The 22662-nt window shown below is 31.9% G+C and overlaps 1 protein-coding gene across 1 annotated transcript in view; it reads right to left on the bottom strand.

Annotated features, from left to right (window-relative positions):
* The window catches only part of LOC116574946 (cyclic nucleotide-binding domain-containing protein 1-like), a 122311-nt gene extending 104514 nt beyond the window's left edge, over nucleotides 1–17797 (bottom strand). Inside the window, exons 1-3 of the mRNA XM_032315997.1 lie at nucleotides 17782–17797; nucleotides 10220–10329; nucleotides 8527–8677 (exon numbers count right to left, since the gene is read on the bottom strand). Coding sequence (XP_032171888.1) covers nucleotides 8527–8677; nucleotides 10220–10329; nucleotides 17782–17797 — 277 coding nt within the window. The remainder of the gene's footprint in view (nucleotides 1–8526; nucleotides 8678–10219; nucleotides 10330–17781) is intronic.
* Nucleotides 17798–22662: the final 4865 nt, after the last annotated feature.

Below are 22662 nucleotides of genomic sequence, written 5' to 3'. Positions count from 1 at the left end.
TGCACTACTGGGTATTTACCCTAAAGATACAAACGTAGTGATCCAAAGGGGCATGTGCACCCAAATGTTTATAGCAGCAATGAACTAATTATTTTTATCAAAATGCTTCATGTCCAGGTAAGCAAGAGATGCATCACTAACTCTGCTGGTGATGATGTCTTTTTTTTTTTTTTAAAGATTTTATTTATTTATTTGACAGAGAGAGATCACAAGCAGGTAGAGAGAGAGGAGGAAGCAGGCTCCCCACTGAGCGGAGAGCCTGATGTGGGGCTCGATCCCAAGACTTTGAGATCATGACCTGGGCCGAAGGCAGAGGCTTAACCCACTGGCCACCCAGGTGCCCCGGTGATGATGTCTTAAAACCAAAATTCTGCCTGGTTGCATTTCAAATTTTGTTATTTGTAATCAGGGTCAACTCTCTATTTCAATATCACCTATGAGGCCAGTGGCTTCACCTAAATCAGCTGATACTTCTATAATTCTGGGTCAGTAGGAGTATCACAGGTCATTAATCATCATCTTTAGAAAAGTCCAATGTCCAACAGCCCTTGCTTTTATCTGGCCAAAATCCTGGCCATATTGAAACCGATTAATTAAAAAGAATAAGTAAACTCTGCTTTTCCTTATCATTGAAAGAGTAAATCCCTCTACTTCTATATCACATATAATAATAGTTATATATTTTTAAAATTTATAACATGTTTACTAAAAAAAGAATCTGAAATAAGGTAAATATGTAATCAGAACTAAAAAATGATTAAAGTAGCAGAAATGAAAAACAGTGAGAGAAAGGAAGAAATACCAATGTGAACTTATCTAGATAAGGGAAGTTACCACAATTAAAGGCAAAGATGAGATTGTTTTTTCTGGGAGTCTAAGAAAAATACAGATTTTTTATAAAGAGGAAGCACACCATCTCACTCACAAAAAAAAAAAAAAAACTTGTTCTGGAAATCTTTAAAAAGTACCATATGTGAATTGATTGAACTTAAATCATTAAGAATTTTGCTGTATGTTCATTCATATGTGGAATTTAAGAAACCACACAAATGAGCAAAGGGAAAAAGAGAGAGAGAGAGAGAAACCAAAAAACAGACTCTTAACTATAGAGAACAAACTGATGGTTACCAGAATGGAGGTGAAGGAAGATAGGTGAAATAGATAATGGGCATTAAGGAGTGCACTGGTTGTAGTAAGCAGCAGGTGTTGTGTGGAAGTGTTGAATCACTAGATTGTACACATGAAACCAACATTATACTCTATGTTAACTAACTGGAATTTAAATAAAAACTTAAAGAGAAAGAAGTTGTCTGTATAAAAGTTTGGGAATTTTAATAATGGGATGATTATTTATAAATAAGAGTCTTGAGAATGAAGTAGACCATTTATTTGTGGACAAATAAAGTATCATGTAACAAAGAACTGTTGTTCTTTGATTTTCAGTATCATTAATATTTATTAAACTATAGGTTCTTTTCTCTGTAAAATGATCTTCCAAAAAATCCATCTTGAAGACACTGTCAATAGCAACCCTTAACCAGAGCACTAAACCATATTTTATGAACATACTTGGAAATTAATGGGTTTGTGGAAAAAATATTAAAAAGTATTGACTATTCAGAAAGAATCTAGGTGTTACAGGATATTAAGATTAACAATGGCATATTCTTTGACCTAAAGAAATTTATAATCCAATTAGCAGGATAAGAAATAAACAGAGATTGAACTGGAAATTGTGTAATACTAGTTCTAAAAAGGAATATGTAAAAACAATGAAAAATTATATTCATTATGTATTTTAAATGAATGTGAGTGTGTTAAAGGGTCAATGTAATCTAAAGTCATCAGTATAACTTTACAAAGGAGGACTCTGTAATGTCCTGCCACCTACTGAGCATTTATTGTGAAGATTGTCTTTTTTTAAAATTTCTTTTCAGCCTAACAGAATTCATTGTTTTTACACCACACCCAGTGCTCCATGCAATACATGCCCTCCTTAATACCCACCACCTGAATCCCCCATGGAATGGGAGAAGATATTTTCAAATGACAGTACAGAAAAATGGTTGATATCCGGGATCTATAAAGAACTTCTCAAACTCAACACACACAAAACAGATAATCATATCAAAAAATGGGCAGAAGATATGAACAGACACTTCTCCAATGATGACATACAAATGGCTAACAGGCACTTGAAAAAATGTTCATCATCACTAGCCATCAAGGAGATTCAAATTAAAACCACATTGAGATACCACCTTACACCAGTTAGAATGGCCAAAATTAGCAAGACAGGAAACAGGAAACAATGTGTGTTGGAGAGTATGTGGAGAAAGGGGAACCCTCTTACACTGTTGATGGGAATGCAAGTTGGTGTAGCCACTTTGGAGAGCAGTGTGGAGATTCCTTAGGAAATTAAAAATATAGCTTCCCTATGACCCTGCAATTGCACTACTGAGTATTTACCCCAAAGATACAGATGTAGTGAAAAGAAGGACCATCTGTACCCCTATGTTTATAGCAGCAATGGCCACAGTCGCCAAAGTGTGGAAAGTACAAAGATGCCCTTCAATGGACGAATGGATAAGGAAGATGTGGTCCATATACACTATGGAGTACTATGACTCCATCAAAAACGATGAATACCCAACTTTTGTAGCAACATGGACAGGACTGGAAGAAATTATGCTGAGTGAAATAAGTCAAACAGAGAGAGTCAATTATCACATGGTTTCACTTATTTGTGGAGCATAACAAATAACATGGAAGACATAGGGAGATGGAGAGGAGAAGAGAGTTGAAGGAAATTGGAAGGGGAGATGAACCATGAGAGACTATTGACTCTGAAGATTTGTCTTTTGACTTCAAATTTTATTAAGAAAAGAGGTGGAAACATAAAATAAAATACTGTAATATGTGTAGCAAGAGGACTGTTTATAAGGAAAACTTTCCTGAGAGCACATATTTGGAATTTGGAAGTATAAATAATGGTTTTCCAGCTGAAAAAAAATAATGGTTTTCCAGCTGGTTAAGGAAAAAAAATCCATTTCAGAGAAATGCAATAGAATAGACAAATGGCTTAGAAACATAAAACAATATTTCCTGGAAATTATACTTAATTTGATACTGCTGGGCAGTTAGGTAATTAGAATGAAGAACTAAGTAGTTTGACAGAGCCCATATTGCAATGGATCTTAAGCCATCTTGAGAACTTTCAACTTTTCTATAGAACTCAGAGCTTTTCAATCAATGTGTATGTAACAAAAGGGTTAAAATGTACAGACATACAGATCTCTTCAGTCCTGATGCAGCTAAAAGGGATTGAAATGCAGAGAGTCTGACAGGTCATAACAGATCAAGAGAGGAAAGTATCTTAATATATTTACCCTGATTTCTTTAAAATATTACAATACTTATGTGTTCCATAAGAACACTTTAAGAAGCCCTGCTATAGATGAGGGGAGTCAATAAAAGGGTTCAAGTGTGGGGGGAGACTAACAGATTTGCACTGTAGTAAGTTTAGTTAAGGACTGTATGAATAATGGATTAGAAATGATAAAAGCTAGAAACAGGGAGACTAATTAAGTGGTTCCTGGGAATCTCAGTAAAAGATGATTAAATTATGAACTAAGATATGGCATTGGATATAAAGATGAGGAAAGAAATTTAAGAGGTATTTAAGAGGGAGACTTGATAGGATTTGGTAGTACTACAACTTCGCTAAACTCCAGGAGTGTGTATGTCTACAGTAGAATGCAATGAAATGGTAGGTTCTAGTGGCCAATACAATGGCCCAGTGGATGTGGGGATTCCTACAAAGTATTAGAGGAAATATAGCACTGCTGATTTCTTCAGGACATAGGATAGAGAAAAATTTATGCATTTATGGCCTCTTTCTGCCAGGTCAATCATTCCTAGCCCAGAGCAAAGATTGAGATACTGAGTTCTAACATTTCCTTTCCACCTCCCCTTGGGATCCAGCTTGTCTACTAAGAAGGATATTTCTTCCTGTTTCTCCATAATCTTTACTGGAAAGCCCTACACCATCTGCGTGAAGAGACATTCGGTGGTGTAGCAATACCAATGACTCTGTAGGTAATCCAGGTGAATTTGGGGATTCAGGATTAGAACTCTAGTCTGCAGATATAAGCCACATTCTCCAGTTTATATCAACAATGCAGTACTATTTTGACCTCCCTTCTACTCTGTTATTTTGTCCTGTTCTTATTTGCTTTAGAATTCAAGCAAATAAAAGGAATGTTACCTAGTAGGCTCCAAATTCCAATGTATGGTGTTGAAGACTGAGGAAAATGGAACTCCATCAATCAAAATAAGATACATTATTATTTCATGATCTTTTTTGATATTTCATAAGATAATATCCTCAAGTAAGAACTACTTTTATTTTATTTATTTTATTTTTTAAAATATTTTATTTATTTATTTATCAGAGAAAAAGTGAGAGCACAAGCAGGGGGAGTGGCAGAGAGTGAAGCTGCCTCCCTGCTGAGCAAGGAGCCAGAAGAGGGACTGGATCCCAGGACCCTGGGAATATGATCTGAGCTGAAGGCAGATTCTTCACTGACTGAACCATCGAGGCATCTCTAAGAACTACTTTTAAAGGTCTGCAAGATGTTCAAAATATTTGGCTGGTTTTATCATTAACAAAACAGTTCTTCAATATGTTTATAAAATACCTAATGGAATAAAATAATTTACTAAGTTATATGAAATATAATCTTTTCACTCAAAACTATGTCCATAAAAGCCCAAATTAAAACACAAATTTTACTCAAATTAATTAGCATTTTTTTCTTTCAACATTATTAGTAATAAGTAAAAAAAATTCATAAGAGGAAAAAATACTTTTAAGTGTCATACCTTGTTTTTTACTTGGAGATATATTTTCATATCAAAATTATCATAAACCAAATCAAAATACAAAGAAAAGGGAAGCATATTTACTCTGGCAAATCGTTCAAGAGTTTAGGCTCTTCTGATTAATGTTGTTACCAAGGAGACACCTGGTTATAACCTGTCTCATCAAGAAGGAGAAATACTGATATACTGGGAAGTAGATCTTCTGGATAAGAATGTATTCATTACTTCTAAAATGTCTAAAAGACCTATCTATAGTAAAAAATCTAGTTTCCTAAGCTTTTGATTAAGACAATCTATTAGAGATAAAAGTCTTTGGACATTCTTTCTGTTTAAAAACAAATAGAAACTTTCAGATAGTTTGTAGCAATGTCACCTTGCAATTTAAATTTTCCTTTTGAGAAAGGCAATTTAAATACCTAGCTATCTCTTATTTTTTCAAACATGGATGGTTGAATTGAGATATAATTAAAAACAGTGGTAATTCATTTTTTAATATTAAAAGCAATTATTTATCATTAAAAAAGTAATACACTTGTTTTAATGGTAGGATAAGAATTTCAGATACCAGTAAAATTAAAATTGTTGGTATTCATAATTTTAGTCTAAATGACTTGAGGTATAAGTTCTGAATCTGGGCAAAAATACATTACTTTCACAAAAATAATAATCTGATAAACTATATTCCCAATGGCTTTATATAAAAGAGAATGTACTTATATTTGCTTAAACTTAATAATAATTCTACACTCATTTTTTTTTTAAGATTTTATTTATTTATTTGACAGAGAGAAAGATCACAAGTAGGCAGAGAGGCAGACAGAGAGAGGGGGAAGCAGGGTCCCCGCTGAGCAGAGAGCCTGATGCAGGGCTTGATCCCAGGACCCTGAGATTATGACCTGAGCCGAAGGCAGAGGCTTAACCCACTGAGCCACCCAGGTGCCCCTCTACACTCATTTTTATTTAGATGTTTAAGGTAATGTCTGAAAAGCATGAACACAGATTGCAAATGTTATTTGCAATTTTCGAAAGAAAAGTTAACAACCTAAATGAACAAAGAAATCACTCAATTCTTAAAAGAAATAGTATATTTAACAATTTTGATAAATTAGAAAATGTAGGCAATGTAATCCACTATGGGTGAGAATTCTGTTGGAGCACATTGGTTTTATTAGTTTTTGTTATTTTTTAATGGGTCACTTCAAATATAAACGATTATTCCTAACACCAATTAAATACAACAACTAATAACAATATTATCTTGATTGCAAGATGACATATACTTGACATTTTTTAGGCACATTTTACTTTCTCTTAAGTCCTTCCCTGTGCCATTTTACAGAGATGGATTCATATTTCAGATAATAAAGAGTAGAACAGATGGAAACAAAATGAAGTACCATGAAAGTACAGAAATAAAGAACATTGTTCATGTGTGAAGATGATTCTTTCAGTAAAATTAACCATTACATTTCTCATTAAAATTATTTAGTTATTTTTTTCGGAATAAAATGTAAAACAATTAGAATGTAGAAATAAAAAGACTCTGAAATTAGGGGCAGGTGGGTGGCTCACTCAGTTGAGTGATTGACTCCTGAATCACTATCAGGTCAGGTCACTATCACAGGGTCTTGAAATTGAGCCCTGTGTTGGACTCTGCAGTCAGTGGAGAGTCTGATTCTCTTTTTCTCCCTCCACCCCTCCCCCTCCAACTTGAGCATGCTCTCTCTCTTTCAAATAAGTAAGTAAGAAAAAAAAAAAAGACTCTGAAATTAAATACAGTTGACCTTTGAAGAGCAGAGGGCTGGGCCACCAACTCCTAAGCAGTCAAAAATCCAGATATAACTTTTGACTTCCCCAAAGTAAACTACTGATAGTCAGCAGTCAGTTAACACAGATTTTGTATGTCATATATATTTTATACTGTATTCTTATAAAAAAGTAAGCTATGGGAAAGAAAAGGTTATTAAGAAAATCATAAGAATGAGAAAATATATTTTCAATACTGTAATGTATTTATTGAAAAACTCCTTATATAAGTGGACCCACACAGTTCAAACCCATGTTGTTCAAGGGTCAACTGTAAAATATTTTATTTTCTTGTAAGTTATGGCAAAACAAAATGTAATCCTTAAGAACATTTCTGTTTAAAATGTTTAATTAGGCACACAATGTATCAGTAGCTTTAAGACATCATTCTCAAATGAACAAAATGTAGAAAGAAATTTTAAGTTTGGACAGCACACATAAAAAACACAACTAAAGCTTATTCTAAGCTATCTATTTTAATTTTAAGATGCCAGACAGCAAAGAAGATTCTAATACATGCTTGAAGGAAGTACTTTCATGTGTGAAATGTTGATTTACATAAAACAGTCCACAATGTATTTACCTTGCACCAGTTAATGTAATTAGTACACTAAAAGAAAAACCTGGCCTATATCAAGTGAGAGTATTGTAATTTTAATCGGTAGTTGGTATTTATTTTTAAATGATATTTACCTTTAGGAGGGGTTTGTCTTTGAATGCCACAGAAACAAAGAAAATTAGTCAATGCTATTTCAAATTTATAACTCTTAAAAAATGGATATATGATTTGTGAAATCATGGATAAAACTGGATATATGAGTTATGTTAAATCACAAACTGGCAGAGAGTACATATTCTTTAAAAAACATAAAACCTTGAAATTCAAGATAAGGGAATTCAGTCAATCATACATGGATAATAATGGGAATGTTTCTTTTTGTTTTTAAAGATCTTATTTATTTATTTGAGAGAGTGAGTGAAAGAGAAAGAGAGGACACACGAGCAGGAGCAGAGGGAAAGGGAGAGGGATAAGCAGACTCCCATGCTGAGCAGGAGCCCAACATGTGGTTCAATCCCAGGACCCTGGGATCATGACCTGAGCCAAAGGCAGACGCTTAACCAACTGAGTCACCCAGGCACCCCGGGGATGTTTCTAATTGAGTTTATTTGAAGGGAATTTCTCACCCATGTTCAATTCCATGAGTTTTTCCTCTTTTATCCTTGATCTGATGTTTGCTATTCTTAGTTTCATTATATAAAAAACTATATTTTTCTTTAATATGCTGTTATGTCATCATGTATTAAACCCTATTCATTTATCCTTCACACTCACTGGCATTTCTCATTTGAGTATAACTTTTGGAGGACCAAACATGGGTGGCTACATGATTATTCTTTTAATACTACTAGAATGCTAGAACTTCAGGTAAAGGTTTAAATGCTACAAGCCATGATTCTTCATATACAGTTGATCTAGATTGTACTTTAGAAGATAGCACACTCTTGACCTGAACCAGAAACACAGAAGCAATAATTGTAGATATGAAAAACCAAAAGATACTTCATAAAAGGAAGGACTGATGTTATTAATAGTAACTCGGGAATTAGAGATTTTATTAATTTCAAATCAAAGTGATTTGAAATAGTGTTAATACATTCTTAATGTAGCATAATTAAATCAGAATATGAAGTGTTAAAGGGGACTATCAATAGATACATTGTTTTTGTAAATAACATATATATACACCTACACTTAGTTATCTTTCTATGAAATATATCCACTCTTGTCAAAAGCTCATCAAATAAAAATGGTATGAAAAATATGTATGTATTTACCAAATAGGTCCTTATCTTCAATGATTGCCATTTCAACCTCTTTTCCAGTAACTACTGTGCATGTGAAAGGAACTTGAAGAAGAACACTAATCTCACCAAAGGACTCCTTCTCCTTAAGTCTACCCATACAAACAAGTTTTTGAATTTTTTTCTGTAAGAGATATAGATAATTGATGTTCAATGAAACTACTTTCATTCAATGGATAAATACCATTATTATCAGAAATTCACTGTTCAGAAATAATTTTGGTGTATGGTATTTAAAATAAATTTCAATTTCATTCAAGTCAGAGAAAAGTGTTGTACACATGTATTTAAATTATATTAGAACAATAGTAAATTGATAGACAATTTCAGCATATCTAAGGTAATTCAAAGTACTAGTACTGTCATTTAGTGATCTGCAAATTAAATTTTTAATCCACTAAGGTGTTTCAGAAACATTGAGCTCATTCCATTTTTCAAGGTCCTACGGTAGCATTTTGTAAATAGAGCTTAGTTTTGGTGTTTTCTGAGCTACCATTTATTTAAATCAGCCCCAGAGGCAAAGCACATTTGTTGGACTAACACAGAATAAGAAAATAAGCACAGATGGCTAGGGCCAGAATTGATGGAATTAATGGCCACAGATGGAACTCCATCAAGACTTTCTTGTTTAAATAAAAAAGAAACATGGAAAGTGAGTTTGACCAGGGAACTAGCAATTTAGGTCCAAATTAGAAACAGTGGAAAAGGGCCTACCAGGTTTCAGTATGCATGGTTCTGGAGAAAAAGTTGAAACTCCAAATTAACTTTTCATGGCGATCTCAACAGCTTTGAAACGGGGATGAGTTGATGAGCAGTAAGATTTTTTAAAAAATTTAAAAAGTGTAGTTCTTGAAGTAGGTTGATGACATTAACTCGGAAGAGATCAAAGCCTTTACTAAGCATCCTGGGGTCAAAAGCCAATATCTAACTTGAAGAATTGCTGCCCTGGCAAATCTTCACACTGAATATAATTTGGCAGAATTCAACTAAGTTTACATATTAAATTGAATGCCACTGAAGACTGCCTGGCCAATGAAAAAAAGGATTAGCTCTAACTTTTCTATCACTGCATTGGTGTTTTACCTGTCCTAGAACTTCATAAAACTGAAATCAAATAGACTGCACTCTTTTGGGTTTGATGTTTTAGCCAAGCATAATGCTTTGAGATTCATCTATATTCTTGTATGCATTACTTCTCTTTATTAAGTATGTCATTCCATTGTATGAATATATCACAATGCTTCTATCCATCTGTCAATGGACATTTGGATTACTTACAGTTTTTTGCTTATGAAGATTCATGTACATTATATTTCTATTTCTTTTGAGTAAATATTTAAGTAAAATTTCTGGGTCATATGTTAAGTGTATTTAAACCAATCCGATATTCTTAAAGTAGTACCTTGTTGTGGTTTTAATTTACATTTCTCCAAGGAATAAAGATATGAAGCATCTCTAAATGTGCTTTTTGGTCATTCCTATGTCTTACAACTCAGTATACAATGTATTTTACATTCCTGTGTCTTACAACTCAGTAAAAAGAAAAGAAATAACAAAAAATAGTAAAAAATGTTTAACAGAAATTTCACAAAAGGAGACAAAAAATGTTCAATAATTACGCTAGATTCAATTATGATTAAAGAGAATACATAAGTTTAAAACTTACCACTCTTTTTGGCTGTAGTTTCATAAGTCCTACAATATTTCTATAAATGTCACAATATCCAGAATTAATATAAGCCACAAAAGAAATTATCTTTCCACTTTCCACTATCACTGAAAATAAAAGAGATAATTCATTATTTTATACATTCTTCTCTACAAAAATTATTTTAGATATCACAATGAAAGATGACATATTTAATTCAGGAACTATTAATGGCAAGTTTTTTTATGGCTGGCAGTTCATATGCAGTACTCAGCAAATGATAAAAAATTTACATCTGTTATTTATATCTGTAACCTAATATATAGGTAAATATTGACAAGACTTTGGCAGTAAAGGCAGTGGCATGCTAATAAACTGTCAGGTGGAGGAGATGAAAGTGTGGAGCAAGCCCCAATTTGTAGCATTTGCTAATTTTTTATGATATAAACATTCCTACCATGGCTAATTTCAAATTGCTAGTGGCTTAATAACCAGCTCATAAAATTGCTGAATATTTAGTTTTTGACTTTATGAGGGCTGTGCCCCGAACCAGACCTACTAAATACAGCAGTGGTTAAAAACAAGGACTTTATAAGTTTTTTTTTTGTAAAACAAAAGACAAATAACAGAAACTAACAAAAAAACAAGGACTTCGAGGCCATACTGGCCTGGTTTAAAACTCTACTCTGCCACTTCATATATGACCTCAGATAGATAACAGAACTTTCCTGAGCTTCAAGATTTTCATCTTTAAAAAGGCAAAATTGGGGGTCCTTGTTCTATACTTGACATGTGGTAATTAAATGTATATAATTTATCATAAGGTTTGGCACAAAGTATTACATAAAAACCATATTATTATTATTATCGTTATTATTTTCTCAGATTTATGAAACCACCCTAAGGCCAAGATATACTTGAAGGTGAACTGGATAATACCTTTACAACTATCAGCAGATTAAAAAGCAATGTAAATAAAAAACATCTGATCTATATAACATTAAATTATCAACATAATATAATTTAAATAATAAAATCATTTGGATTTACATAAATTTAAATTACTATTTCAGATTGAGTTTCAGATTTCAATGTTCTAAAACATATCAATATTTTTTCTAAAAATCCAAACACGGGTGCCTGGATGGCTCAGTGGGTTAAGCCTCTGCCTTCAGCTCAGGTGATGATCTCAGGGTCCTGGATTGAGCCCCGCATTGGGCTCTCTGCTTGGCAGGGAGCCTGCTTCCCCCTTTCTCTCTGCCTGCCTCTCTGCCTACTTGTGATCTCTCTTTGTCAAATAAATAAATAAAAATCTTTAATAAAAAAGTACAAACCCCAAACACAAAAGTGATAATATACATATAAAGATGTATATGTATCTTTCCTGTGATTTTATAAAGTAGACAATTAAAAATATTTTCAATTATTCAAAATCATTTATTTCATAGTGTAGAAGAGTATATATCAAAATGATAAAAATATTGATGTTACTGAAAAATAAGCTAGAGAACAGCATAGCTCTTTAAAAATTATGGTTAAAAAAGAACAAGGTAGCAGTTGGTAAATATAATTTATCATAAGCAAAGAATAAATGCCAACATACAATGGAAAATACTTTAAGATAAATCAAGTGACATTTCAATTATTTTTATGACATGTTTATGAGAATATTCTATCTCCCTTTCCTCATATAATATTCAGAGCTCAAAGTTTATAATTAAAAAATTAAAAGGTTATTCTGCTATCACCTATCATTTATTTTGCTTAAGTGAAAATTTATGGTAATGCTTCTACTGTCTTATATTGTATTTGTTACATCCAAACATTGACACTATACATTTATCTTAAAACATCAAAGTAAAGTATGTCTGTAAAATTATGTGTAAATTGTGTAAACAAAAAGAAATTTTCTCATAGATTGTACTCTGAAAAGCAAAGAGTATCTTTCTACCAAAAGGTTATGATAGTAGAGAAAATGTTATATGATAATAGAGACTATCATATAACTGTTTTCCTTCTTTTAGTCAATCAATAGGACATAAAGGGAGGCATAGAGCCTCTTGGTAATTGTAGGAAAAGGATACACTTAAATAGACACTAAGACAACCATTATTTCAAACGTTCAGAGCTGCAATATTATAAACCTTTTCTTGAAAGTCAAGTCCTATATAGATCATAGAGAATCATACATATTATCAAAGAGGATAAAGACCAAAGAAATTTTTCTTCATATTGAAGGCAAGGCAACAATGAAAAGGCTGAAGCACTCATATGGCAGTCTCATTCCATAGAAGGGATATTTGCTATCCGAGTAATTGTTTATGGTCTTTATAATAATCTTAGCAAATGTTTATCTTAGTGAAGAAAATACAGAAAATCCATTTTCATCTAGGTAAGTAGTTTGAATTTAATAACATTAATAACATTACAAAATGTACAAGATTTAACATTACAAAAATATGTATCATCACTTAAGTAAGATTTTAAGTATCACTATTTTTGACTAGAAAAAGAATCACATGAAGTACTTGTAAAGATTTAACACCCCCCCCCCATTATGTTTCCTAGTTTCTCCCATTTGGTTTCTGATCCTGCTTCCTGTTACAAAGAACTTAAGTCAGTGATGTCAAGATTAATATTGTGATCTTATCTTCATTCCTCTTAGGATACATAGAAAATGACAACATAAGATCCAAAGGATTATAACAGAATATTATATGAAAAGATTTAGTCATGAACTGTATAGATTAAATTTTATTATTATTTAAATGTCATATTCATTGATGTTAAGGAATTAAAGTTGATTTGTATTTAAAAATTAAGTTTTGCCAGAACCCTATCTGGAGAGAATGGAGGACATATGTTTATGATTGCTTAAGACTGATATTCTTCCACCCAACATGAGATTCATTCATATGAGTGGATACACTACCCCATAAGAAAATGTAGATTAACAAATTTGGAATTTTACTAGGATTCCAGAGGCACAGAATTGAGTCTTAAAAGATAGGAGAAGAAAGAGGAAGAGAATATTCAGAAACATACAGTGCATCTGTATCAGAAAGCAAGGGTTTAAGTGGAGAGACTTGCTGTAAATACCAGAACTTTCTCTACTGAAATGTAGTAACAAAATCAGCCCTAGTATTATGACTTGCATTTCTCCTATATATGTGTCCTGATGCAACTGGTTCTTGAAAATATGAATAAAACTAAAGGAAGGCACTAATGCAAACTCCTTCTGAACAGAGTTTTGTTGGTTATAATATCACAGTTGATACTACTCCCCACCCTTAAGCCCAAAACGATGTACATCTTTGAATGTGAGAAGGGAGTTGAAAGGAAGAAATACAAGAAGAGAGGTTCAACCTAGAATCACCACTTCAAAGAGTAAACAAAACCAAAATCTCTGTAAGTAAACATACTAATATCAATATCCAGAAGAGTATTATTTAAGTATTACTTTAAATACCTTTATTGCTTCTGTTATTACAATTATTTTGCTCATAAAAATCAGAAAATATACAAGAATACATAAATTACATGTATCTTATACACATATACATACATGTGTATAAATATATAAAAATGTGGTGCATGTGTAATATGCATGTAATATATGCTCAAAAATATATAGCACAAAGATAACTATTGTTGATATTTTTATTCACATACACTTCCAGAATATTTGGAAAATTCTGGGAATATATATGCATACATGTAAAATTATAGATTTGTATCATAATTTATAATGACTGACCAAAAATAAAAAATCTTCCCCCTTTAAATATAAGCGTGGGAATCACTGGAGTAAGTCGTCTTAACTAAAATAAAAGTGAGGTACAAGTTCCATTTGTCATAAATGTTAAAAAAAAAAGTTATTTGAATTTCAGGAAAATGTAAAGGAAGCCATCAATGACAAAAAGTGCAAAAATCAAAGATGTATCAGAAAAAAAACTAGTGAAAATGCCTTTGTATTTATAAACTAAATTTTAAGATTTTTATCATTAATCCAATTAATATATTTTTAATCTGATGACAAATGTAAAGGCTCTTAAGATAATATTCTAATTTTCAAGATTTTTTATTCAAGAACATTGATAAAATCAATTTTCTTTTAAAATGAAAAAAATTAGGTTTTGAAGCTCCTCATAAAAAATTCACAACCATATTCTAAAACCTGAAATCATTAGACCATTACGAAAAGAACAAACTTGATTTTATCTTAAGGTAAATACCAGAAGGAAACTAAACATTAGGCATTATTCTTTTTTTTTTTTTTAGGCATTATTCTTTTTATTTCTGTTGTTTATTATGCTAGAAAGTAGTCAGGAGTCCAATAAAACAATTTTATTCCAATTTTCAGATCAGAGTCATGATAAGAAGGAAAATTCCTTACTGGTTATTAGTATTATTACTGGAACAGTTTAAATGGAAACTAGTGATTAGAAAGATTGTTAAAGGACATCTTAATTAAGATAAACTCCATCCCATTAGCCTAGCAGACCAAAACACAGTGTTGGAGCAGAAGTATATCTGAGGATCTGTAAAACTGATACAGCTTCAAGCAAGAAATGCATTAGCTGAATGGGTATTGGTTTTCCTTGTAAAATTAGGCTACTGGAAAAAGAATGATATAGAAGAATAGCACTATTGATTGATATTTTTACTGGTGTAAGTGACATATAGCATTATATTAGTTTCAGGTACACAATGTAATGAATCAACATTTGCATACTTTGCAAAATGATCACCACAATAACTTTAGTTACTATCTGTCAACACACAAAGTTACAAATTGTCTTCCTTGTGATGAGAACTTTGAAGTACTATTACCTAAGCAACTTTCAAATTTATAATACGTTATTGATTATAGTCACCATACTGTACATTTAATCCCCATGAGTTATTTATTTTATAACTGGAGGTTTGTGCTTTCTGATCCCCTTCACCCAATTTTCCCATTCTCAAACCCCTTCTCTCCTCTGGATACCACTAATGCATTATCTGTATCTGAGTTTTGTTTTGTTTGTTCTTTTGATTAAACATATAAACAAAATCATTCAGTATTTATGTCCTTTAAGTTTGCTTAGTATAACATCCTCAAAGTCCATTCATGTTGCAAATTACAAAACCTCATTCTTTTTTAACTGCTAGGTAGTTATTCCATTGTATATATACATATAAAACACATCTTCTTTGTCCATTCATCTATCAGTAGACATTTGAGGTGTTTCCATATCTTGGTCATTGTAAATAATGCTCCAGTGAACACAGGGGTGCATGTGTCTTTTAGAATTAGTGTTTTCATTTCCTCTGGGTAAATATGCAGAAATGAAATTGCTGGATCAAATAATAGTTGGATTTTTTTTTTAAAGATTTTATTTATTTATTTGACAGACAGAGATCACAAGTAGGCAGAGAGGCAGGCAGAGAGAGAGAGAGAAAGAGGGAAGCAGGCTTCCTGCGGAGCAGAGAGCCCGATGTGGGGCTCGATCCCAGGACCCTGAGATCATGACCCGAGCTGAAGGCAGCAGCCAAAACCACTGAGCCACCCAGGCGCCCCTAGTTGGATTTTTTTGCAGTTTTAATTTTTTGAGGAGCCCTCATACTGTTTTCCATAGTGGGTGTACAAATTTAAACTCCCACCAACTCCAGCTTCGATATTCTTTCTCAGTAGATGATAGATAGATGATAGATAGATAGATAGATAGATAGACAGACAGATAGATGATAAATAGATTGATTGCTTCTATATAGGCACATATATGAACATATATGCTCAAAACCAGAGATTTGAATATATATACATATACATATACATACACATATACTTGTATAGGGGAAGTGTGTGTATATGATATTTCATGAGATTCCATATTCCTTCCTCACATATATCCTGTCTTCTTATGATCTTGTAAAAGGACTGATGTTTAAGCACCTGTTATATTGTGTTTTGGTTAATACTGCTGCTTTTGTTACTTAGATTTTAATGAGCTTGGTGTTTTCAGAATTACACATTTGGTTTTGTCTTTTCATTTGAATTTGGAGCACTGCTTTGTAATATTACATTTGATTCCCCTCACACTTAAGGATTACCTTAGTAAATATACAACATGCATTTACCTGTGTCTACCAGAAAGAACTGGTGCAACCACTCTGGAAAACAGTATGGAGTTCTTCGAAAAGTTAAAAATTGAAATACTCTCTAATCCAGTAATTGCACTAGTAGGTATTTACCCAAAAGATACAAAAATGCTGATTCAAAGGGGCATGTGTACCCTGATGTTTATAGCAGCATTATCAACAATCATCAAATTATGGAAAGAGCCCAAATGTCCATTGACTGATGAATAGATAAAGATGTGGTATATATATATATATATATACATACATACATATATCCATCAAAAAGAAGGAACTCTTGCCATTTGCAGTGATGTGGATGGAGTTAGAGTGTATTATGAAATTAGTCATTCAGAGAAAGACAAATACCATATGATTTCACTCATTTGTGAAATTTAAGAAACAAAACAGATAAACATAGGGCAAAAAAGAGAGAAGCAAACTGTAAAACAGACTCTTAACTATAGAAGACAGACTGAGGGTTAGTGGAAGGGACATGGATGGGGGATGGGCTAAATATGTGGTGAGCATTAAGGAGGCATTTGTTGGGATGAGCACTGGGTGTTATATATAAGTGATGACTCACTAAATTCTAATCCTAAACTAATAATACACTATATGTTAACTAACTGCAATTTAAATAAAAACTTGAAATTACAAAAAATGAAATTTTTCATATAGCATCTAATAGTAAATTCTGATATATTTTTGATAAATTTTTAAAATGAATTCTAATTATTTTAATTGTTATGTCCTTGATATTTACTGAGAGTTAGAATCCATTTATTTATGTATTTACTATTTGAATATTTTAATGAATTTTTGGTCGTATATAGTGTCCATTTTTAAAACTGAGCTGTCTTTTTTTATTTATTTGTAGTAATTCTTCAGAGTATGGTTATTTAATCTTCATTATTGTACACATTGCAAATGTTTACTTCTAGTTTCCCAAGAATTATTTCATTTATTTATAATCTTACCACATAATTTTTACTACTTAGTATGTGATCTAACCTGTTAAAATTCTATTGATAAACTAGAAACTGAGAGAGACAATGATTATTAACATAATAATTCCATATTTTGAGACACCTGGCTGGCATAGTTGGTAGACCAATAATTCCATATTCTGTTTCAATAAATTTTTAAGGTTTTTAACTTAAAAATTTCATATATTTATAATTTGAATAATGTATGAGATAAGAGTTTTTATCTCAAATGGATAAAACTCCCAAAACAGTTGTTGAAAATTCCATCCTAGACCAATTGATCTGAAAAGACCCTGCTATCATGTAGAAATTGATAAGTTTTCCTATTGAAATTTTTTTTTCTTCTTTTTTTCTTTCTTTTTTTTTTTTAATTTTTTATTTTTTATAAACATATATTTTTATCCCCAGGGGTACAGGTCTGTGAATCACCAGGTTTACACACTTCACAGCACTCACCAAAGCACATACCCTCCCCAATGTCCATAATCGCACCCCCTTAAATTTTCCTGGAACATATTGTATTTGCTCTTCCAGATAAAATTACGGCACTGAATATTTTGTTTGTCTCTCCAACCCCACACACTCTTAACTTTCTCTACTCTGTTGTTTGCCCTAGAATGCCAATACTCATACAATTCATACAATTCATCAACCAGTCTCCTTCATCCTTCGGGTTTTGTTTGAATTTGGCCAATGGGATGTAAATGAAGGTGACTATAGAAGAGGGAATTTGAGATACTTATTCCCCATCTGCCTCCCTGATAGACTACTATGTAGCAGAGGCTGAACACCTGTCCTAAGGTCACCAACTGCTACAGCAAAGTGCTTATACCTATAAATGCTATCATATACTGATAATTTTTTTCTAATCTTTCCCCCTCAAACCTAGACATGGTAGTGGTTTTCTACTATATATGTCTCTGTGTTTCACCATCTTTTGGTACTTTTCCATAATCTTACCCTCACCTTTGCATGTTCTCTTCCTTAAACTCTCTTCCAACACTCCTAAGTAATATGTTGTCTTACTGCCAGACTCTTACTGATACTGATGGGCTTCAAGTCCCATAAGATATTCTGTCAATATTTTCATTAGCATTCTATTCAATTCATGTATTTGTTTAGGTGGAATTAAATGTTTACAATATTCCATTCTAATTTCTATTCCCTAAGTATTCTTTATGCCATTTTAAAAAGTATATAGTTTGGGACCATAAAGGGGTTTACACTTTTCTAACTGAGTTCATTTCTGGATACTTAAATTTTTTATATTTTAAGTGATATTTCCCATTATTTTACAAAATTAGTTACTGTTTCTTGTACAAACTATGACATATTGATGTAATAAAAGAAGAGTTTTGAGGAAAAGACTGACACCTGACCCAAAGTCAATATCAATTACAGTGTCACAGTCAAAGTAAATAAAGCATAGTAATTGTTATACTCAAGAAGTTTATTCTACAAGAAAAAGTAGTATTGAGCAAATGTGGATCAGATGGAAGATCCACAGAGGTCTTCCTTTTGTGCAAGATGTGTTGATCATCAAAGAATTTTGGTGGCATTACTAATGACTAACTTGATGCTAAGCAAATAGAAATATTTAAAAGGAAACATTTCAAATAACACAGGAACTGTATAATTACCATTTTCCAAAAATATTTCTGATTTCACTGGTATCATCATTTTTCCCCCTAGAACTGTGATTAATGTTGATATATATCTCATATATATATATATATATATGATATATATATGGAGATGGATGATTAGTCTTGGTATATATATAAGATATATATATATATATATATATATACACATAAACACACACACATATGGTTAGTTAAACACATAAGTAGGTATATATATATATTTCATTTCTGTGGGATGCTGAAATGAAACCCATTTCAGTGGGTTACTGAAAGTAACCATTGTATATATCCAATTTTCAGTTGTAATGGCAAAAATAACTTTATCTCACAGAATTACCTAGAGGATTAAAGAGATAATCTAACCCAATCTGCAAGAGACAGTGCTTTATAAATAGCACTAATTTAATAGAAGAAAATTATTTTGTATTTATGTAGAAAAATAGAAGTTCCTACGTTTTCACCTGATAATCATATATTTTAATCATAAATTCTATTTAATCATGGTAATTGTTCATTTAACAATGATACTCTGATTAGTTACTTCATTTTGACACTACCTAACCATCCTACTTTGATTTTATTTCAATTACTTAAGTAACATTATCTCAGAGAAGAATAATCACATACTAAATGGACTGGCCCAAAGAGTACATTGGTAGTATGATGTATTCATAATTTGTATCTAGTACATATAATAATTAAATTTATTCATTATTTGAGATAATGATTTACTTCATTAATTTCACAATAATTAATTTTGATTCAGGAGCTATTCCATTTGGTATATGTTAATGTAATCTGGACCAACAGAGCTAAACTGTTCAAGTAAAGAGATTTATTTTATTATATGCTTTCAGAACATTGGTTATTTATACGCAAATTAGTTCAATCATTCTCTATGATATTCTTGCAAATGTATACTTTATATATCTATTAATGATCCAGTCATCATTTTTGTGCACAATATTCTGGCTTGAAAAATATGTGAAAATTTTCATTTTTAATATTTTAGTATTTCTCAAAACAACTTTAAAAAGATATGCTAAATCCCATTTCCATTTTCAGAAGTGGAATATTAATGTTTTTCCTATAAGATTTTATTTAAAATTTTTATACTAATCATTTTTATAGTACTTATTTGTTACCCTGAAACTATTGTTTTCCTTTTAATCTCATTACTTTTACACATTGAACTTTCAATGTGAATTGTATACCCATAATTTTCCTATTGTCATCTCTATTTTTAACTTAACGACTAATAATTTTTCCTATTGTCATCTCTATTTTTAACTAACGGCTAACATTTTAAATTGTTTTTGCCACATGATATCTAATTAAATATCTTCTTCCCCACATTGTGCAAATTGTTTGTTTTCGAACACCCTTTATTTTAAAAAAAATACTAGTCTTAACCATGATGCATGGTACTTTCTGTTATATACTATATAGTATTCATCTGCATGTTAGTGTCTTACTTAAGATAACACCCTAATAAAAACCTAAACCAAGAGTATGAAAAAGTTGTTAGAACTTTTATAAGAAATAAACTTAAAGCATGTGTCAAGAATGATATAATTATACACATTGATGAAATATTTCTAAGAATTTTTCCTAAGGAAATAATCAGGTAAATAGGTAGTTGGGTATTAAGTACTCAAAACCGAGCATGTAATTTTTTATGCAACTTAAATAATAATCAAGAAAGAAATGTTTAAATAAATTATAATAAATCATAAAATATATTATGTTTCCACTAAATTCAGAACTCAAAACTGTTATTGGGGTGCATAAATTCATTTTATAAGAGCCAGTGAAAAAGAGTTCCATTAACTCTATAGTATTCAGCTTTGACAAAATATATAAATATTATTTGCTTTTGAATTAAAACACTGGAAAGAACATAGGTAAAGTTTAATAATTCTATAAGAGCATAATTAGAAGTTACATATGCTTTATAATTTTTTGTTTTCCCAAAGTGTATACACTGAGATATAAATTACTTTCATGAGTATATGTCTGGGGCCACTGAAAACAAATAGGAGGTGTATAGTGTGCTGCTTCTCCAGAAAACTCATGGTATAGCAGATAGGCCAATAAAAAATAGCATGGTAGACTTTCCCTCACAGGGAATGAGAATTGTGGTACATCATTCAGTGTTCTGCTTGCTGTTTGTTAGGCTGCTTGATGGGTTGGCTTCTGCTCCATTTCTCTTGGATCATGGGTGGTATTTGGCATCTTCTTAGATGTATGGGGGCTGCTAAGAACAAAAAGAACAGGGTGGCATGTTGCTAGTTCAGAGGACCCATTGTACCTCAGAAGATACCAGAAAGTATAAGAGATTATGAGTTCCTGAAAAAAAACATAACCAGCAAATTCCTCTAATTAAGAATCCACACACATAAATCCAGAGAAGGCAAACCCACAGAAAAGTTTGAAAGGTCCTAGATTCCCTAGCTAGACGGACTGGTGAAGGTTTTTCCCTGTATAATTATAGTTCATAAAAACTGGGAGAGGTGGATGTTTTTTTCAAATGTACAAATACAGAAAAATAACCCAAACAAAGGGACAAAATGAATCTTCAGAAACCAATCCCCCCAAAATAGAAATATATGAATTACTTGGCAAAGAATAAGAAATAACATGCATAAACATTTTCAGAAAGTAGAAGCTAGGAAGATGGTAGAGGAAGCCTCAGACCTGTATTCCCCTCAGAGAAATGGAATTAACACTACACGACTAATTGCCTTTGTGAGAAATCCAGAGAGCAATTAAGAAGTTCCTGTACTGTAGGCAAGCACAAAACCAAACACATAAAATCTGGTAGGAAAATTCATGGCACTTTCTCACCAGACTCACTCCTAGTCGTGTTGTGGCATGATTAGGAATAAACCACTAATACCCAGATGCTCCCTGGGTAGGGAAAGAAATGGAATGTATATACAATGTTCTGACTTTTGGGAAGCTTCCCAGGGGACTGATTTCTATCTTGCCTGAATTTAAGCACTGATGAGAAAGGAATGTCAGATTGGGATCCACTGAGAACGAAAATGTTCAATATATACCAGAGTATACAGTACCAGAGACAGACACTAACTAGGTACTGTTCATTAGTAGGACTTGGCAAACTTCTTCAGTAAGATTACACATATAAACTCAAAGAGAATACATCCCAGAAAAGCTTTGAAAGATGCTTAGAATATCCAGGTGGGATGACTTAAGAAAAACTTCCCAGAGCAAAAACCATAACACAAAGATTGGAGAAGTGATTGATTTTTTTTTTTAATTTCCAAAGTCCCAACAGAAGATAGCAAAATATACAAAGAAACAGAGGGATATGAACCATTTAAAAGGACAAATTAAATCACAAGAAGCTGGCCCTAAAGAAATGGAGACAATAACTACCAGGCATAGAACTAAAGAAAAAAAAAAAAAGGGTCATAGAGATGTTGAATGAATTAAAAGAGAACACAGAGAGGAAATTATATGAAATCAGGAATATGATGTATGAACAAAATGAGAATATCATCATAGATAGAAAAAATGTAGAAGAACCAAACTGAAATTCTAGAACTAAAGAATAAAACAAATGAAATGAAAATTTCACTAGAGGGATTTTATAGCTATTGACCAGACAACAGAAAGAATCTGCACTTGAAGATAGGACTTTTGAAATTACTGATGCACAGGAGCTAAAAGAAAAATA

This window comes from Mustela erminea, chromosome 16, assembly GCF_009829155.1.
Source record: "Mustela erminea isolate mMusErm1 chromosome 16, mMusErm1.Pri, whole genome shotgun sequence".
Classification (NCBI taxonomy): Eukaryota; Metazoa; Chordata; class Mammalia; order Carnivora; family Mustelidae; genus Mustela; species Mustela erminea.
Note: the sequence above shows the minus strand (reverse complement) of the source record. Positions and strands in the feature narration are given on the sequence as shown.